Here is a 19,012-nt window from a genome sequence, read left to right as displayed (position 1 = left end):
TTCCATAAATGCTTTCTCATGCTGGTACCAGCACCAACCTGATGGGTGTCCAGGCAGCCGAGGTGAGGAAGTTGGGCTGCCTGGACACTACCCACCTGGTTGTCATACTTTCCCAGTTCACCTGGGTGACAGCTTGCTGTGAGATGAGGTGAACTCTAGTGCTAATGTAATTGAAGAGTCAAAGCTGAATGACTGAGTGTGTGCTGGTTGGATCGTGGCTGTCTTAGCTGGCTGAAATGGCTATGAAATGGTGTCCATAATTACATTTGCTATATATTAGTTGTTAACATGTTCACTTTCAGTCCCTGAGCCATTTCAACAAGATGACAGATTCTGAGTGCTCAAAATTAATCTTAATGGTACTGTGGTCAGTGACATAGCCAGTATTTTATTTAATGCCAGAAGAACATTGGTTGGATTTATATGTGAGTGCAGCTCATTAACTTTCCAAAGTATTTTATGATCTCTTCTCAAGTTAGAAATTGAGGCATGTCTGCACGACAGTTTTGCCTCCTGGTGGAATATATTGTTGCACCTTTGGATGGAGCAGTCAGCAAACACTTGCATTTGTTTTTATTCAGATGAGAAATTGAGGAGGCAGCTAGAGACTTTTCCCATGTGGTCACGTTTATTTAGAGAGGGGTTGTACACAATTATTTCTACTCCTCCTCTCCCACCCCAAACTCTGAAAATAATGGCAATCTTTTTGCTTAATATTCCTCATTTCCTCACTGCCAGCTAGAACCCCGTAAGTTTCTTTCACCTCTTTCTCCTTCAGGGTCATGCTGCAAGTTTTTATTCAGAAACATCTGCTATGTCTGTCCAAAGTCTCTTTCAGTTTGTCCTGCCACAATGTTCAGGCACCCCTCTGCTTACATTTAGTTTCCTGAGACACCGCTCTACCAGTGCAACTCCTTCCGTGACCATGTCTTGCATATAGAACTTATATTGTGTCAATTTGTCCTTTTAAGTGGTTTATTAAACCAGTTAAAGCTGTCTTGAAGGAGGGTGCAAAGATGGTTACTTTTTAGAAAGTAAACACCCAATCTCCAGCAAAACAGTGTTTCCTTAGCAAGTATCAGGTCATTGAACTCTCTTTCCAGCTAGCTTTAGAAAAAGTTCCTAAATTTATTAGAAGATTTTTTATTATAATTATATCCAGAAAAGGCTCAGTGCAGTACTGAGTGTGACTGCTTAGTTTGGAGAAAAGTCGTCTCCTCATAAAGATGAGCTGTCCCTTTGGTATTCAACAAGCATATTTCATTACCATACAGTCTCTTTTGGGTATTGTCCATGATGAATAATGAATAGGAGATTGAAACAAGGCATTTCTCTGTCATTTCTTTCCATTATCAAGTTTAACTATGTTCACTACAGCAGAATTGATATTTCTCTACAGCTACCTCTCTCTTTCCTTCACTCATCAATGTAAAAATTTATTGCGTTTGAACACATGAAACTTGGGGAGTTATCCACACATGAAACAACTCATACACATGCTTAGTGGAACTTGGTGTGTAGCTTGTTTGCATATGTACTGAAATATTACTTCTTTTGAATTTATCGCATTTAAAATCTCATTGCAATGCAGTGCCTTGTTTGCAGAAGTGACCCAGGGAGGTCACAGCAAAAACTGCTGTGTCCCAGCGTCTGCCTGCTATATAAAATGTGTAATGTGAACATGTATTTATCTCTGTACCAATAATAAAAGCAATACCTGTGCCTAAGATAGTCAGTGAGCAAAATAACCATAAAAGAGATTTCAGATTATCAAGTAATTTGAAGCTTTTAAGTAGAGAGGCAATGCATGTGTTTTTCAGCTGAGAGTGTCACTTGCTGCAGAAGTATCACGGATCTTGAAATAAAGTGCATAAGACTTTTCTCCCCTTTGATAAAATTTTTAAGTGGCTGATCTGTTGAAATGTTAGGACCTTCTGAAACATGTAAACACATGTTTGAGGTTAAACACAAAATTAAAATTAACCATATGCATAAGTGCTTTCTGAACTGAGATTTTTAAATCCTAATGAGTTTGAGATCCCAGATGTACCAGTGCTGGGCTGCGCCTGTGGGTATAATCACACAGAGGACTGGAGCTAGTTTGGAGGGGCCTCCCAAGAACACTGCTGCGTGTGGAGTCTGCTGGCTCTGGGGAAGGGATTAAAGAACAAGCATTATTCCCAGGGTGGCACTGGTTACACCAGTTGATGTGCAGAAACATCTGTTTTATAATGGGAAAACACTCTGAGCTGCTTTAAAGCATTGACAAAGTTACTTTTAATTCTTCTTGATGTAGGTGGGAGGGAAAACTATCCTTAATTGGGAAGTGCGATTCCTGTGTCGATACAAGGTTACCTAATCCATACTTGCCTAGGAAAACAACAAGATTTAAAGGTTGGCATCAGACTTTTCTCAATTTCCATACCCCCATTTGCTTCCAGTCTGTTTAAACCCAAGTATGTGTAGCAAAATGGTCTAAAGACAGAAAAAAGTGTAGAGGAAATCTAGGCAGTAGCAAGATACTTAGATGCTGTCCTTGGAACAGTAGCTCTGTTTGCTTGGGAAAGTCCTGTAATAGTACCAAAATAAAGAAGAAGGGGTTTCAGCTCTCTTGTGGTCCCACAGACATGTGTGATGTGACAGCATTCAGGGCTGGGCAAAAGCTGTCCATGGATAGGGTTACCTTTGCAGGTGGTTTTGTGTAGTCACATGTTTGTGTAGTCACTGTCTACAGTATCAGATGGTGTGAACCAAGGGCTTGGATTATAGATGCATTTTCTCCCCTTGTCAGCATCAAAGCTGGACTTGTACCTGATGCTGTGGTGGAGATATAGCAATGGTTACTGCTGTGTGAACTCTGCATCAGGATGTTTTCAAGATGCAGAGAGCTATTTTCCTTACAGCACATGGAATATAAATGTAAAATTCAGTCAGTGGTCCTGCTTCTGATGATTGGAACTATCAGTGATCATGACGGACTATTGCCATTTAAAGGAGCATTTTTTTTTCCCCCTTTTTTCCTGTGCACTGCCTAACAGAGAGTACATTAGTGGTGATCTAAAAACACGGACTGTGGACATGGCAGATCCTGTTGGTTGAAGGTTGCCTTCGCAAAAGTGTCCCTAGTGCAGGGGCTGAATTGGTCATGTCTCTTCTGAAAGCCTAATTCAAAGCTTCTGTAGTTAACAGGAGTCATTCAGTTGAAGTCAGAGGATGTTGTGTCAGGCTGTTAGAGCCCAGTAAGCCATCTGCTCTCGCAAGCCTTGCCTTGCTAAAGCAGAGGTGCACTTTATTCCTTTGAGGCAGTATTTCTCATCCAGCGAGCTGTAATTCCACCCAGGGCATCATGGAAGGTAGTGATGGCAATTGAAGTGGTCTTAAAACACGGAAAAGATGGCTAAACATTTAAAGAACTCAATTTTCTCGCAGAATGAATGCAGACTATTACATAGGACTCTTGTGGTCAGTAAACTTTACTGTTACAATAAATAAAAGAATAAAAATATGTCTTGATATCAAGCAAGGTGATGGTTCCCTACAAAAATGACACCACTCTAAGAACAAAGGTTTCAAAGGGAGTGCGCACATAAAATAGAAGGTGGCATAGAGAATAATGTCTTCAAGAGCAGGCTTCAAATGTAAAAGTGCTTATTTAAATTCTAAAGTAAGAGGTGGGCTTTGGTGTATGGCACCCTTCAGGCTTGCAAGCCTCTTACTGCAACATCCTGATTTCTGCCAGGCTGTCAGCTTCCTCAGTTCCCTGGGGAAGCAGGATAGCAGGCTTGTGGCACCTCCAGCAAAGGTGATTCCTGTCTTCCTCTAGTGCCAGAGGGAGAACATACTGTGTTTCTCTCTGGTCTTTCTTCATCTTTGGTGAATTCCTGCAGAAGGAAAAGGTTGGACAACAGTCTTTTTGGAATAAGACATGTGTAAATAATGGATTTTTACTTTTTATTTCCATGGTAAAAATGATGAATGTATTCCGTATTCCTCCTACCTGCAAAGCAGAACTTGATCAAAGCCTTCAGTTTGACCTGAAATATTTTACAGAATGTAAAATCATGACTGCAGGTTTTTCCTTACCATTCTTCATCCTTCCTATCTTCCCCCTCCCCCTTTCAATTTTAATGGGAAAAAGCCCAAACGAAACAAAGCAATAAGAATAATTTTTTCTATATGTCAGAACAGTTCAACTCCTGAACCCATTCCTCTGTTTATTATGTGCTGAAATTATCACTAGTCTTTGGTACAGTGAAATATTTTCAGTGAACACACTATTCACCAGAAATTAAGATGTTCATTGTTATTTACAGTCTGTACTTGTCAGTATTCACCCATTGTACCTTGTATATAGTTACTAATTCACGTTTTTTTGAAACACTCTGAAGTAATAAGACAAGGAAACCTCTTTTTTCCCCTTTTTAAGTGCTAACTTTCTTTTTGATGGATAATTTTTACCTGCTGTAGACAAGAAAATTTTCTCAGGTGCAGTAGTTAATAACCTGATTTTAGATGTGATTTGTTCTAAATCTGTTATGCATTTCTCAGTGTATATCACAACTGTCGCTCAGTACGGGAAGCAGCTCTTCATTTACTATTACATTTATCTGTTCTGGTGACCTGGTTTTACAAATATTTTTAAATTACTTTTGCTTATTTTATGCAACAAATACTGAAATATTGAGAGACTACAGAAGATGCTGTAATATGTGCAAATTCCTTTTGAAAGTACACTTTTTGTACAGAAAATGCTTTTCACTAAAGAAGTAGACTATTGATCAGTTACAACAGACATACAATTTACCCTACAAGTTTCAGGAATGTTTTAGTATTTTACCTTATAATAGTGCTACAGTCATTCTAAGAACTACTTGAGTTAGGTTGCTAATATTTTTAAATTGATCCTTCATCATGATTTTTCTGTGTTGGTATCTGAGTGTAGCTATTGTATTATCTTGATTTAAAGTTCTAATGAGAACAGCCCAGGGCTCCTGGAAAGCAAAGGGAAGCAACTCATGTTTTTTCTCGCTTTAGAAAAGAATGAGAAAATATACATTGCAGCAGTTTCATTTGGGATCTCTAATAACTTCCTGCTTCTTGTAAACAAAAGTGAAAATGGTTTCTAGCAAAGTGTGTCTGGCCTCCTCTGTCAGTGGCTGTGAGGTATAGAATCAAAGAATCAGAATCATAGAATAGTTTGGGTTGGAAAGGACCTTAAGGTCATCTAGTTCCAACCCCCTGCCATGGGCAGGGACACCTTCCACTAGACCAGGCTGCTCATAGCCTTGTCCAGCCTGGCCTTGGACACTGCCAGGAATGGAGCATTTACCACTTCTTTGGGCAGCCTGTTGCAGTGTCTCATCACTCTCACAGTAAAGAATTTCTTCATTATATCCAACCTCAATCTCCCTGTTTAAGTTTGAATCCATTACCTCTTTTCTTGTCATGACAGTTGACAGGAAAACATCATCTTATAAATGTCAAAAGGGAGCTCTGAGTTGTAGGGCCTCAGGTGCAAACCTAGTTACTCAGACTTGTGGTAGGAAGGAGACCATCAGTCTAGTTCCATTTGAGAGAGAAATGAGAAATTTGGATTTTTTTTTTTTTGTCTTATTAGTCAGAACGTTGCAAATGTGGGTGCAAAGGAATTAAGGAAAAACCCCATAATTTAGGTTGACTGTGAAATTTTGTTACATTCATAGTTGCTATGACAGTGTCATTACTAATATGGCCTCGTAGTATTTTTTCTTGTATCTTTGTCATTTAGACGCACAGGGAACTGTGCTGCATCAGGACAACACCAGTATGCTGTGGATATGCCTACTGTCTGAATGGCCCCTACCTTATTAATTCCCAAATGTGGAAGGTGCTTGGTGCAGGCTGTCAGGTGGCCACGAGGCTGAATGCCGTCTTTGAATTTCCTCCCTGCCTCTGCCACCAGAGTTGCTATGAAGTCCTGAGCAAATCAGATAAACTGACAGTCTCATTTAGTCACCAGTCGTGTGTTACTAATTTTCTTAATACTCAAACTAAGGCACCTGTGACCAGACTCAAAGCCGTACAAAATGTTCACCACTGCAGTAAGATCCAATGTGAGCAGTGCTTCAAGTGTGTGCAATAAAGCTCTTAAGTATACTTGACATTGAGAGAAGTCAAGACAGGTACCCAGAATTAGTCTTAGCCTCTCTTTGTTCTCCACTTTCTTACATGAAAATAATAGATTAACCTGTTCTTGCAAAGATTGTGGAAAAAGAGCTCCTCTAACATTGCAGGGCAGTAGGTGCCGTTGCAGTGAGTGATAAATTACCCTCCTAAGCTAGAAACCTATTTATCTTTTATAGAAGAACACATACTGCTTTTATTTTTGTTGAGATCTGACCCCTTACTTAAATTAATGCAAAATCAAATTCTTAGTATAGCAATCAAACAACCCGTGGGAAAGCATATAGCAATTATGCATTATTGTTCAGTCCAACATAGTTATAAAGTACACAGCTTATCTGCCTTTTGAAATGAGAGCAGTAAATAAACAAAAGAAAATGCTAAACAAACCTTATGTCTTAATCTTAATTCTGTTTTGTTTACTTAAGATCTTTGGAGCAGCATCTGAAAACTTTACAGTCTTTATTACTTAACACTCAGAATCTTTGTATAAGCTAAGGAAATAATACAGTTCCCATTTTATGGATTTGGAGGTAAGACATGGTCAAGATGAGCCCATAGACATTAAAAGACATTGGTGTGTGAAAGTTAAGGGCTTCAATTTCAAGCATAGATAGGTGCCAGCCCTTCGACTTACCACTGGACCAAGCTCCTTATACCGTGAATGACACCTGAGAAGGTGTCATCCAAAACTGCCAGCCAGGTAACAGGGTGTCACTGACTGTCCCCTGCGGTAGCCCTCTGCTAACGAAGAGGGAATTTGTGAGACCAGTGGTAGGTCTGTGAAGGTGCCTCCAAATACTTCACATTCAGTGGTTATTTGGCTCCAGACGGAAGCAGATCCAGCGTTTGAGGATGGCTGGCATGCTTCAGCAATGCCAGTTGCCTCAAAACCCTTGAGAGACCTGGGCAAAGGCATGGGTAATTTCTGAACTGTGTTCCAGTTTAGGGGTGACCTTGATGTGAGCCATGGAGCCCTGGCATTCTGGAGCTTTCTGGGCAGGCAGAAAGGCACCCAGGGAAACTTTACAGACAAGATAAAACTATATTCAACCTTAGGCAGGTGGCAAATTAAACTTTGCAGCAATGCGGTTTTTGAGCTTTGGTACCTGGGCTCCATCTCAGACACCATTAAATTCCTTTCTGTATTTGCCAGAAGACACACATTGTAATGCAGCAAGTTGAACCCCTTGTTTTTTTCTTGTATGTGCCTGTTTTTTTTCTTCCCTGCTGTTGTCCTATTTCTTATTATGGACACATTTGGCCACTGTCAAATTGAATGATTTTTTGCATACTTGGTTGGCTGACTCGTTTTTCCTAATTTGCTGATACAGTCAACTGTGCCAGTAAAGCAATTATGCAAAATTGTGTATAAAGGTTTAATGATACAAAACAGTGTTCATCACAAATCTAATTGTGATTCTTACCATACTTTCATAAACTAAGGGTTTTGAGATGTTTGAATTAGGATCTCTGTGGTTAATATCTACCTTGTTAAAAATACATATTTAGTTTAGCAGGTAAGGGAACATTTAATGTACGTGTCACTGTTTACGTTGGGAAGAAGCAATAAACAAAGCTAGTGACTTGAAGATATTCAGACAATGGTTTATATGCTTTCAGGTGGTGATTATGAGAAGTCTGCTTTATTACATGTCTCATTAGGTTACACTGTTATCTTTTTTACATTACAGATGATAACTGTGTGGTTGATTATGCACTGAGTCTAATACAACACAAAGATGAAAATATAAAGACGGACAAAGCAGAATAATGTGTCTGCATACTGAAAACAAAAGACAGTGGGTTAAAACAGAATTGACTGGTACAGTATGCTGAGATTTGATACCTGGTTTCCACTCGGATAACCAAACTGGTTCAGGAAAAGAGCAGTAAAGCAATACTTAGTAATGCTTCCACTGAAGCTGAAAATCCCATTGGCTTTTCTTGGTCCAGAATAGAGCATTTAGAAATATTTCAAAACTGTTATTTCTCCTTCATGTTTGCATTGATATTTTCTGATTTCTGCCCTGCTGCTTTCCTCAGGATCGTGGCTGGGATTTAATCCTACCATAGAAAGTATTAGCAAGTCAGATATTATTATTAGGACTGACATTTAGTAGAGTCTCGTTTGTATCGGGTCATTATGTACTGCAGGGAGAGACCTTCTGCCATAGCCACTAGAGACAAAGCACACACTGCTTTCATCAGACAGCGTATCGGGAGGGCTCATAAAAAAAGTGGCTTTCCTTTCCATCCCTTTCTTGGTTGACAGTTCTCAGCTTTATGTCATCCTTGCACTAAGGAAGAATCAAGGACTGTAAGGAGCGGGAATAGTGAATAACCTGGCAGTGGTTTCTTCTGCCTCCTTAATCAAGGTCACACTTGAGTGCTAAATTATGAAGGTGAGTTCTGTTCACTTGGGTGCTCCACATAGTCAGATGTGTGAGCTGTTTTATACTGAACACAACAGTCTGTGGCTTGTATAAACAGCTTTAATTTACTGCTTTCTGAAAACAGAGGCCTGAAGCAGTCATGGAGGTTGCAGGAATGTTAATTGTTTGTGTACATGAATGAGCTTATAAATGGTTGTTTTTGCAGTCTTCCATAGCTCATCAAGGGTAACCGTGTCACTGCCAGAGAAAAGAAAAGAGAATGATTTTTTTTTTCTCTCCACAGTCTACTAGTACTTTCAGGGCTTGATATAATATGCCTTTAACAAACCGTGAACTTCTCCCCTACTGAGCCACTGCATCATGCCTACATTTGGTGTAGGCAGAGAACCATTATAACTAATCCACTCTCCCGTCATATCTCTAGCAAACACATGTAAGTGTTTTCTTTGAATATTTATTTCGATGCAAGGAGTGTTAAGTCTTTTATTTGGCAACAGAAACAAGTAGGAGACTGTGACTTTTGAACTTTATAACCTTAATTGTGGAAGTTCTGTTTCTCAGCTATGTGCTTTGACAAATGTACATCAATTGTATTTGGTTTTAAGAGAATAATCCTGCCACCTCACAAGAACCTTAGAATAGTTTGCCTCTGTAGGTAGGAGATCTTTAAAATGTAGATGCTGAAACGATCATTTTTTTGCTTTGTTTTTTAACAGGTACGGTTATATGCAAGGCCTGATGCAATCCGAAGAGGATCAGGGGACTATGCTCTAAATATTACAAGGAGACTCATTGAATTTTATGAAGATTATTTTAAAGTGCCATATTCCCTTCCAAAATTAGGTAAGATTTTGCTTAGAACATGTAGTTCGCCCATAGATGGGAGATTAAGTCAGCTTTTTAAAATGAAATTTAAGACCAGAATGCACTAGCTTTTGAGGTAAGAAATGTTTGGGTTAATTTAGAAGGATCAATAAGTCTGGAACTTTTCATTCCTTCCTTGCAGAGGAAGGGATGCCAAATTGTCCTGTCTGCAGCAGGAAACGGACAGTACTTAAATGTGTTAGGCAGTGGGAAGAGAGCTTGAGAGCTGTCACTGATAAGTGGGTTGGTTTTTTTTTTTGTTTGTTTGTTTAATGCAGTTTATTTTGGTCTGTACTTTCTTTAGATAGCTATTAGGAAATGTTTGTTCTGTAGTACTTGTATCTTGGTGCCTCAGCCTTTGATATGGAGCAGAATTGAAAATACTTGTGGAAACTGGAAACCTGTAACAGTGCAAGGCTGTATTTTTTGTTTTATGCTGGCTTTTGGGGTCTTTTAATGCTGATTAATGCATATGCTTATTTCTATCGTTGCTTATTGAAAAAATTGCTGTGAACTTGTTTGCTGCTCAAGTGACCAGAATGTAAAAGCTGTCAATTTCTATTATTTTTTAAATAGTTTCTTCTCATCTTCTCTGTCACCACAATCGATTGTTCTCCTACATACTTGAATACTCTATACTGTATTATTACACCCTCCCTCCTTTGGAACATGTTTGTTCAAGATCCAGAAAATCCTATTGCTCAACAGCAGGAAGAGAGCTTGTATTTGATCAGAAGTGCTATAGTTGGAACCACAGGTGATGCTCCCAGGAACTCAGGGTCTGTTTCATTAAATCCCTTGCCTGCTGAGTAGCTTTATTAGTCTTACAACTAACAGTGTAGGAGATAGACAAAGTAATTGATACTGCTAGATCAGGGTGTTGCATGAACTTTTTATACGTATGTTGTGGCATTTCTTTCTGGTTGTCTTTGAATGATGGTTTACAGGCCGTGTTCGGCTAGGGAAATATGCAGATGGGTTAAACATGGCATGTGCATCAGCCTTTCTATGTATCCTTCCATGACTGTCTTCAGCTATGTAATGATGATTTCATAAAGGAAGCTAGAGACTTAAAGATGCCAAAAATTTAGAAGAAAAAAAATAATCAAATGTTGAATATGAAGGATGAGCATCATCCTCAGGTAGTTCTCTGCCAGGTAGCATCAGGCAGTAAGGACTCTATCTGCTTCAGAATTATCTTTCACAATTGCAGATTGTGTTATCATTATATCTTTTAAAAATACTGGAAACAGTATGTTCCAGTTTGGATCTCCTTGGAACAGAACAGGAGGAATAGTCTCAAGTAAAATTGTATATTTTCATCAAGTATTTGTAGCACAATTGTTGAGCTAAGCTGAAATACTGCTGTAAAACTTTAGCTATTCTGTAGTGATACTGTAGAAAACAGTTTGTGAGGTTTTGTATATACAATAGAGAAGTTAAATTCATTTGATGTAAGTATAACAAGGAAAATTTCAAAGCTCTCAGTGATGTAAATATTTTTGAAAATATTGCATATTAACTTAAGTATATTTGTTCCCAGCTCAGGCAGACATCAAGATTGCTGCATTTAAGTGTGTTCTAGTGTCTTTAACCCAAAGGAGTTCTGTATTTTTATTTTTTTTTTTTGCTGGAAAATGGAAGGTTAGGGACCATAGTATTATGGGTGAATAAAAGGACTAAAAATGAAAACACTGTGGTCTTTTTATGACAGTGATTTTGCAGTAGTATTGAAGACTTTTCTAAAGGAGGAGACAAAACAGCATTAGCTACAGCAGGGGAAGGCATGTGTATCGGGAGGATGTGTTGATACTGAGAACGCGACTGTGCTCTCTGAAGGCTTGTGACTGTCACTTGATAAGCTGCTGTCACTGCTGCAAAGGATTGCATACTTCATTTAGGTTTTAAGAAAAGTCAGAATGATTCTGTGGGGCATTTTAGGAATTTTTCATTTGATTTATAAATGAAATGTGAAATATCTTCAGGTGGGAGTGAAAATTGAAGAATGCAGTTTAAAAAGCTTTTTAATGACAGCTTCAGATTGTAGAAAATGTTCCATTTAAAAAAGAGATGTTTTAAAAAATGAAAAGTCTTGTTTCATGTATTGTCCAGCTCTAATAAGAGTGAACTTAAACAAATGTAATTTGATTGAAAACACAATTTATATTTTCCAAAGTAATTCTGTTATTGAATTACTGAGCAGTTTACTATGCAGGTGCTGCATAGTTACTATCAACTACCTGAGCAATATGCTGTTAGTGTCAGTGCTGTATACTGGGGTGTGTGTGGGGACCTGCAACCTTTGATGAAGCACTTCCATTATCTGTGTGGTCTTCCATTTGAACTCTATATTGTAGGAATATCTGAGGACAGTTAGGCTTTTTGGATGTATTGCTATATCAGAGGGACCTGTGTTCATTTGTTCATTCTTATGTCATTGAGGTTCCGTTCCAAGGATCTTTGGAATTTGAAACTGGTGCTCTTCATCTAAGTTTGTAATGACTCATCTACTGTTCTCTGTAGGAACCACTTTCTCTTGATGCTCTTGACTACTTGGTTTTGCCTAGGCTTTTTTACTGTACTTACATGAAGTCAGATGTCTGTGGCTGCTGCTGCCAGCTGTGGGCTTCTCTCACTTCTTGGCAGCCTTTGTTACTATTGGGAGCCATGGAGGAGCTGGAGGAACATTTTTGTCACCCCATGACTAAAATTTTGTAGGTCTTATATGGCCTGTACTGACTTCTGAATGCACTGGAACAGGACATTTGTTTGCCAGTTGATGTGAATTCTGGTAAAGGATGGGAATTGGGGGTTTTTCTCATTTGAATAACCAATTTCCACAGTTAAAAGTTCTACTAAGCTTGTAGAGATGTTTTTTCCTAATTGTACTCTGAATTAGAACATGCCTGTGTAGGTTTTTTAAGTAATAATTTTTGTATGAATTTCATTTCTGAAAAATAGGATCCTAAACCCCCCCAAATTCTTTCCAAGACTATATCATTATAAACACTAGTTAAAATGAGGCGTGGATAAAGCATTGGGATTTATTTAATTCTAAAAAGATACGCAGTAGGTTTTTTAATTGTGTTTCTTTGGCTGTTGAATATAAAATATATTTCTGTATTTGTATCACATATTTATTTTTAATCCATTTTGCAACACACACAAAAGAATTCTTTGCATGTATAGAGCTTTTCCTTACGAGGATCTGAAATAATCTCCCTGTAGGGAATGATTAGGTAAGGAAATACTCTCTACACATGGACAGTTGTGACTCTGAAGTTGTAAATAATTTGGGGTGGAGGGTCTGACTGCGTTTTACAACCAAGACTCCAAGGCAGCCCAGTGAGGTTAGCAGGAGACAGGTACAGAGAAAACAAAAAGGTTAGTTACTGCAGCAGGTGGTGATTTGTGAAGTTCTGTGTTAAAAGAGGTTGTAGATGCAAAAAGATTCTACAGGTCCAAAGAGAGACGTGGACAAGTAAGTGGAGAAGGGATCCGTGGAAAGAAATGGTATGGTGTGAAAATAGAAGCTGGGAATTACTCAAGAGTTCTAGTCATACTTCCCTGGTCTTCCTCTTTCCTGAACATCTGCTTGTGGCTGTTGTTGGAGAGGTTAATACTGAGCTAGTCAGTCTTTTTGTCTGAGCTGGCAGGGTTATACATATGTTCACAATCTTCCAGTTTCTCAAGTGTTTCTGCTAAAGCGCCACAAAGTCTTATTTCCAGACTACTTCAGGTACTGGAATAAGAAACTTTATAGGGCTCCAGTTATGAAAGACTGACAAAACTTCACATGTGATGCATAAATAAGCCACTTGTGTGAAGATTTTTGGGCCTTGTTTCTTCCCCTTAACAGCATTGCAGTATCATGGTGTTAGCAGGATGTGTTTACTGCTTCTTGTAAAACTCTTTTTACAACTAAATTTGTTTTATACTGAGTACTGTATTTAGACATCCACATAATTAGCGTAACCACTGTGGGTTGTGTAAATGAACTTGGGTGTCTCAAGGGTTAGACACACAGTGCCTAACTCAAAGGCACTTCACTTGGATTCATTCAACTTTTGCACTTAACTGGCATAACTAAATAAGTGCTGATTGCCTTAGGTTCCTTATTCCTCAGTGGAGAGATCTTCCTGGAGATAGTTTGAGTCTTATATGGGCAGAGTCCTCCACTGGAGCTGCCCAGGTAAGAGAAAAAATGTTTTAATAACCCCTGAGCTTAATTTGTCATCTGTACCATTAAACTTTAACCATATGCAGACCTGGGAAGGAGATATTTAGTGATGAAAAGCTGTGAATAAGCTTGGAAAGAAATTGGGCTTCTTGGAAGACTTTCAATTCCCCACTGAAAGTGTCCTGAAAGGTGGAAATATGAAGAGCTGAAGAATCCACTTTGGGACATTGCGTATGTTTCAGAAAGGCTGGGTGAAAGTAAATCTGCTTCTTGTTTTGTCTTGAGGTCAGTGGATATGAGTCAATATTTAATTTATAAATACTGCAATTTGTGTGAGCAAAATAGTGTTAAATATATCTTGATGGAGTTACATCTGATATATTTTATGTAGGGCTTTTTTTTTATTCCAGGTATGTTCAGGGTACTAATTACCTGGTTCATGCAAAAATGGTATGGTCCAGTGTTCATTATTCAGCAAAACCACTTTAAAGTTATGAATGCAAAGGCTCAGAAGATGGTTTTCGAAGGGATTTAGTGAACATGCTGCACAATAGAAGACAAGGTCAGACCATTAACATTTGCTCTTTGAGTATTTCTGGAGAACGGGTTTCAGGCTTTAAAGTCACAGAAGAATTTAAACTCTCTTATAATGTGAAAAACAGATCAGCTATTTAAAGTAAAAGTTCAACAGGGAGCTGCTCTGATTTTCAAAGGAAACTCGTGTACCTCTGCTCTGTTCCCTGATTGTTGACAGTGAATATTTTGGTGAGAGATGCTGCTGCTGCCTGTTGCTGTGTGAGCCATTGCAGGCCCAGAATAAAAATGTTTGGATGCTGTTGTAGGATGGTCATGTGACTTGCTGTGGGTACTAGTGGTGAACTGTTAATTTTGATTTAATTGCTTTACTATTAGCTCGACTCTTTGACATGCTCTTAACCTGTTCATTGCAATATTGACTTCTGCCCTGCTTGGTCCTCCATCATCTTCATCAGCGTTCTTTGTACTACTATTGCTTTATTGCTTCTCCTTCAATGTCCTTGCTTCTGTCTCTGCTCCTCCTTCTAGGGTGAACCTCCATGTTGTTGGCTGCATTCTCTGCTTTAGTTCTGCTGTAAGTTTCACAATTCCTGCCCTCATACTTTGTCTTTCTCCCTACCTAGGTGACCTCTTCTTTCAATAATTACTACTTTTCTGGTCTTGTTATTACAGTAGTTGAAAATGACTGTCAGCTTGGTTGCCTCTTGATTAAGAGGTCGCCAGCCTGAAAATTTCAGAAATGCCAATCTCATCTGACCTCCAGAATGGGAAGCCTTGCAGAATTTTGTAGTGTTCTGATGACAGCATAGCTGTAGCGTCTGTCTGAAGTGTACACAGTCTTTCTGAAAGATGTCCAGTCTCTTCCACTGAGAGAGAATCCATTACAACCCTGCAGGAGGGAAGGAAAGGAACATTCAATTCTGTAAAGTCTGAAGGAGTTTTTAGTTGTATGGTCTTTTAAATTGAGAAAAAGGAGTGTAGGAAGGGAGATGCTCTGGGGCTGGGATATATGACTTCTGGAATGAGGAAGAATGGGAGAGGAGGCGCTAAAGACTTGATTCATGTTCCTAAACATAATTAACTGGTACTGTTTAAATGCTTTGTGTATCCTGAAAAGCCTTAGCTGCTGCTCCTGCTGGCCTCTGGATGAGATCCTGTTGGGCTAAGGCCGGTCCATACGTAGCAGTTCCACATGTTTTTAATAATTTTGAGCATCTCAACTGCGGCTATCACCCATGTTTAAGCAGCAGAACAGAAACCTACTGTTTTCTTTGTCCAGCTACTTGAAGCAAGTATAATGCCTCTGCAGGGGGGACTATTTGTTGATACAGAGCATTCCTACATGGAATGAACTATGTCACTTTTACCCTGACCTTTGAAGCCTTTGTTTTGAGACTGGTGTTCTTTTTTTTGGGGTTTTTTTTTTTTTTTTTCTTTTTAAACTTCTGAGCTGTGGGTACTTCAAAACAGCAACTGGTCAGGGCTCCAGGGGGGAAAGTTCCAGCTCCAGCCGTAGGAAAAAGCACTGTTTTTTTCTTAGAACAATGCTTTGAAATATGAAAAGAAACCGTGAGTTACTAAACTGAAACAAACTGTGTAGGAAATCAGCCCACACTATGATGTTAAGAAGGACACCAATTTGGTGGCCTTCTATGATGGGGCTACAGAACTGATGGACAGGCGCAGAGCAGCTGACATCATCTACCTGGACTTGTGCGAAGTGTTCGACACTGTCCCACACGACATCCTTGTCTCTAAATTGGAGAGACATCAATTTGATAGGTGGGCCACTCAGGAGATAAAGAACTGGCTGGATGGCTGCATGCAAAGAATTGTGGTCAATGGCTCAATGTCCAGCTGGAGACCAGTAATGAGTGGTGTCCCTCAGGGATCGGTGTTGGGACCGGTCTTGTTTAACATCATTGTCGCTGACATGGACAGTGGGATTGAGTGCGCCCTCAGCAAGTTTGCCGATGACACCAAGCTGTGTGGTTCGGTTGATACGCTGGAGGGAAGGAATGCCATCCAGAGGGACCTTGACACACTTGTGAGGTGGGGCTGATGCCAATAGTATGAAGTTTAGCCATGCCAAGTGCAAGGTCCTACACCTGGGTCGGAGCAATCCCAGGCACAGCTACAGGCTGGGCAGAGAAGAGATTCAGAGCAGCCCTGCGGAGAAGGACTTGGGGGTGCTGGTCGATGAGAAAATGAACATGAGCCAGCTTCAGTGTGCACTCTCAGCCCAGAAAGCCAACTGTGTCCTGGCCTGCATCAAAAGGAGCATGACCAGCAGGTTGAAGGAGGTGATCCTGCCCCTTTACTCTGCTCTCATGAGACCTCACTTGGAGTATTGTGTGCAGTTCTGGTGTCCTCAGCACAAAAAGGACATGGAACTGTTGGAACAAGTCCAGAGGAGGGCTACAGGGATGATCAGTTGACTGGAGCACCTCCCATATGAAGATAGGCTAAGAAAGTTGGGGCTGTTCAGCCTGGAGAAGAGGAGACTGCGTGGAGACCTCATAGCAGCCTTCCAGTATCTGAAGGGGGCCTATAGGAATGGACTCTTCATTAGGGACTGTAGTGACAGGACAAGGGGTAATGGGTTAAAACATTAACAGAGGAAGTTTAGATTGGATATAAGGAAGAAGTTCTTTCCTGTTAGGGTGGTGAGGCACTGGAAATATGGGTTGCCCAAGGAGGTTGTGAATGCTCCATTCCTGGCAGTGTTCAAGGCCAGGTTGGATGGAGCCTTGGGTGGCATGGTTTAGTGTGAGGTGTCCCTGCCCATGGCAGGGGGGTTGGAACTTGATGATCTTAACGTCCTTTCCAACCCTAACTATTCTGTGATATGGTCTAGTGCGTGGTGTCCCTGCCCATGGCAGCAGAGTTGGAGCTAGATGGTCGTAAGGTCCTTTCCAACCCTCACTATTCTATGATTCTGTGATCTTAATGTACTTTCTAACCATAACCATTCTATGATTCTTGTTAACCAACACTCCCAAGACCTTTTCCTCATTGCTGCTCTTAATCCAGTCTCTGGCCAGCCTGCATTTGTGCTTGGGATTGCCCCAGCCCAGGTGCAGGACCATAGGATCCATGGTTGGAGTGTAGCCTTAAATGCTGACAATGGTGCTCTGTTTTAAGTTCATAGGACATTTGAGAGAGCCCAGTGCACAAATTAACTTCTAGTTAAAGCTACCCAGAGGCAGAAGACTGATAGAGAGCAACCAGTCTTTGTTGTTTTTGTAAACAAGGTTTAAAGTTTCTCAACGTTATAAACACAATGGAAATGCGTATTTCATCCTATATGTGCCTGCATCTGGGCTGTCAGGAAGACTGTGCTGCCTTGAACAATCTGAAGAACCTGGAGTTCTTCCAAGCTTCTGAGCCTGATTGCTCCAGCCACACATCAGTCTTGTGTCTTGGTGAAATCTGGCCACAGAACAGGCATGGTCTCATGTGAGGTGTCCTTGCCCATGGCAGGGGGGGTTCGAACTTGATGATCTTAAAGTCCTTTCCAACCCTAAGTGTTCTATGATTATATGATTCTATGAAAAAATAATCTTGTCTTAGCAATTGCTCTTTCTGCATTGCTCTAAACTATTTTAAATGGTAAGCTAGTTAATTCCAGTCATTAGTATTGTACAACTTATAATAAGTATTGTAACTGGTTTTGGAAGTTTGTTAAGGGAAACCTGATCTCCCCCTGTTGACTTGGTGCCGCAAGTATAATATTGTTTGCAGGAGACAGGAGATGTTGCATACAGGAATAAAACGTCTTTATGCAGAATAAAAATGAATAGGCCCTGGTGGAAATTATCCTCTTCTGAGCGATTTCTTTTCATTATGTAGTGATTTCCCTCCACTTTTAACTGTAGCATGAATAGAATCCAAATCTCCCAAATAATGCAAGTTTTCAGATAGTAGCACTATTGCCAGTAGTAGTTCCGTCAGCCCAAAGGAGAAGGAAGGTGACCAAATCCAACAGCATCCTAACGGCTCTTAAGCTAAATCATCTTGGCTTTTAAATGAGTAATGTAAATGGAATTTTTTCTAAGCTGCTCTTCATTTGAGCACATAGTACCAATGTAGAAGGGGGTGCACTGATTTTTAGCAATGTCTACTCAAAGTTATTTACCTTGTGAGTTACATTCTTCAGAAACTGATGCATTTTGTCATAAGTTAGGAGAAATAAATCTTGGCAGAGGTATCAGTAGAGGTGTCTCTGCTGACTACAGAGAGAGGAAACTAATCTGGCTACTTTAAATTTAATCTCTAATTTTTAGATGGCTAAAAGTTGAGGTGAATCTTTCTATAGGATTTATAAAATTGAGTAAGATCTTTGTCAGACACAGAAACTCCACAGAAATTATGGAAATCTCTAGGAGACTGTGTGAACTTTCACTTGGTACAAGATGGTTAAATACCTAAAAGCGCATGAATCCAAAATACTTTTTCTATAGCCATGGCTAAAGCAGTTTTCATTATAGCTCCTTTTACTCAGCCTGAGCAGAGCTCTCATCCTTGATTGTCTTCTCCAGGGTTGCTAGGCTTTGTGTTAGCGTAATCATACTATTCTTGACCAGACATGTTCACATATTAATATCAGATATTTGAAAGGGTAGTACTGATTTCTGCTGCAAATAGTATTGTTGGAACCAGAGGCCTCTTGACCGTGTATGGTTTTTGAATTATATTTTTTAAGAGAGTCTACCGAAGATGTTTGATAACCTGTTAGATATGCCAGTTGAGAGGGTTTATCAGAGACTTTGACCAGCAGCTGAAACCTTTTACGCCGGCAACTGTAGCTCTGTCTTGAAGAAGCATATGTAGAGCAAAACCTTTGGCCTTGCCCCCACAATGAACTTCATGT

General features: G+C 39.8%; 1 protein-coding gene across 1 annotated transcript in view; it reads left to right on the top strand.

The window, feature by feature from the left end:
* The window catches only part of TRHDE (thyrotropin releasing hormone degrading enzyme), a 215,131-nt gene that overhangs the window by 29,256 nt on the left and 166,863 nt on the right, over window positions 1–19,012 (top strand). Inside the window, exon 3 of the mRNA XM_061367998.1 lies at window positions 9,275–9,401. Within this exon, the coding sequence (XP_061223982.1) occupies window positions 9,275–9,401 (127 nt within the window). The remainder of the gene's footprint in view (window positions 1–9,274; window positions 9,402–19,012) is intronic.

The sequence above is a fragment of the Neopsephotus bourkii genome, unplaced genomic scaffold, assembly GCF_033783945.1.
Source record: "Neopsephotus bourkii isolate Nb327-2 ecotype Australia unplaced genomic scaffold, CSIRO-AGI_Nbou_v1 NB_1423, whole genome shotgun sequence".
In the NCBI taxonomy this organism is placed as follows: Eukaryota; Metazoa; Chordata; class Aves; order Psittaciformes; family Psittacidae; genus Neopsephotus; species Neopsephotus bourkii.
Note: the sequence above shows the minus strand (reverse complement) of the source record. Positions and strands in the feature narration are given on the sequence as shown.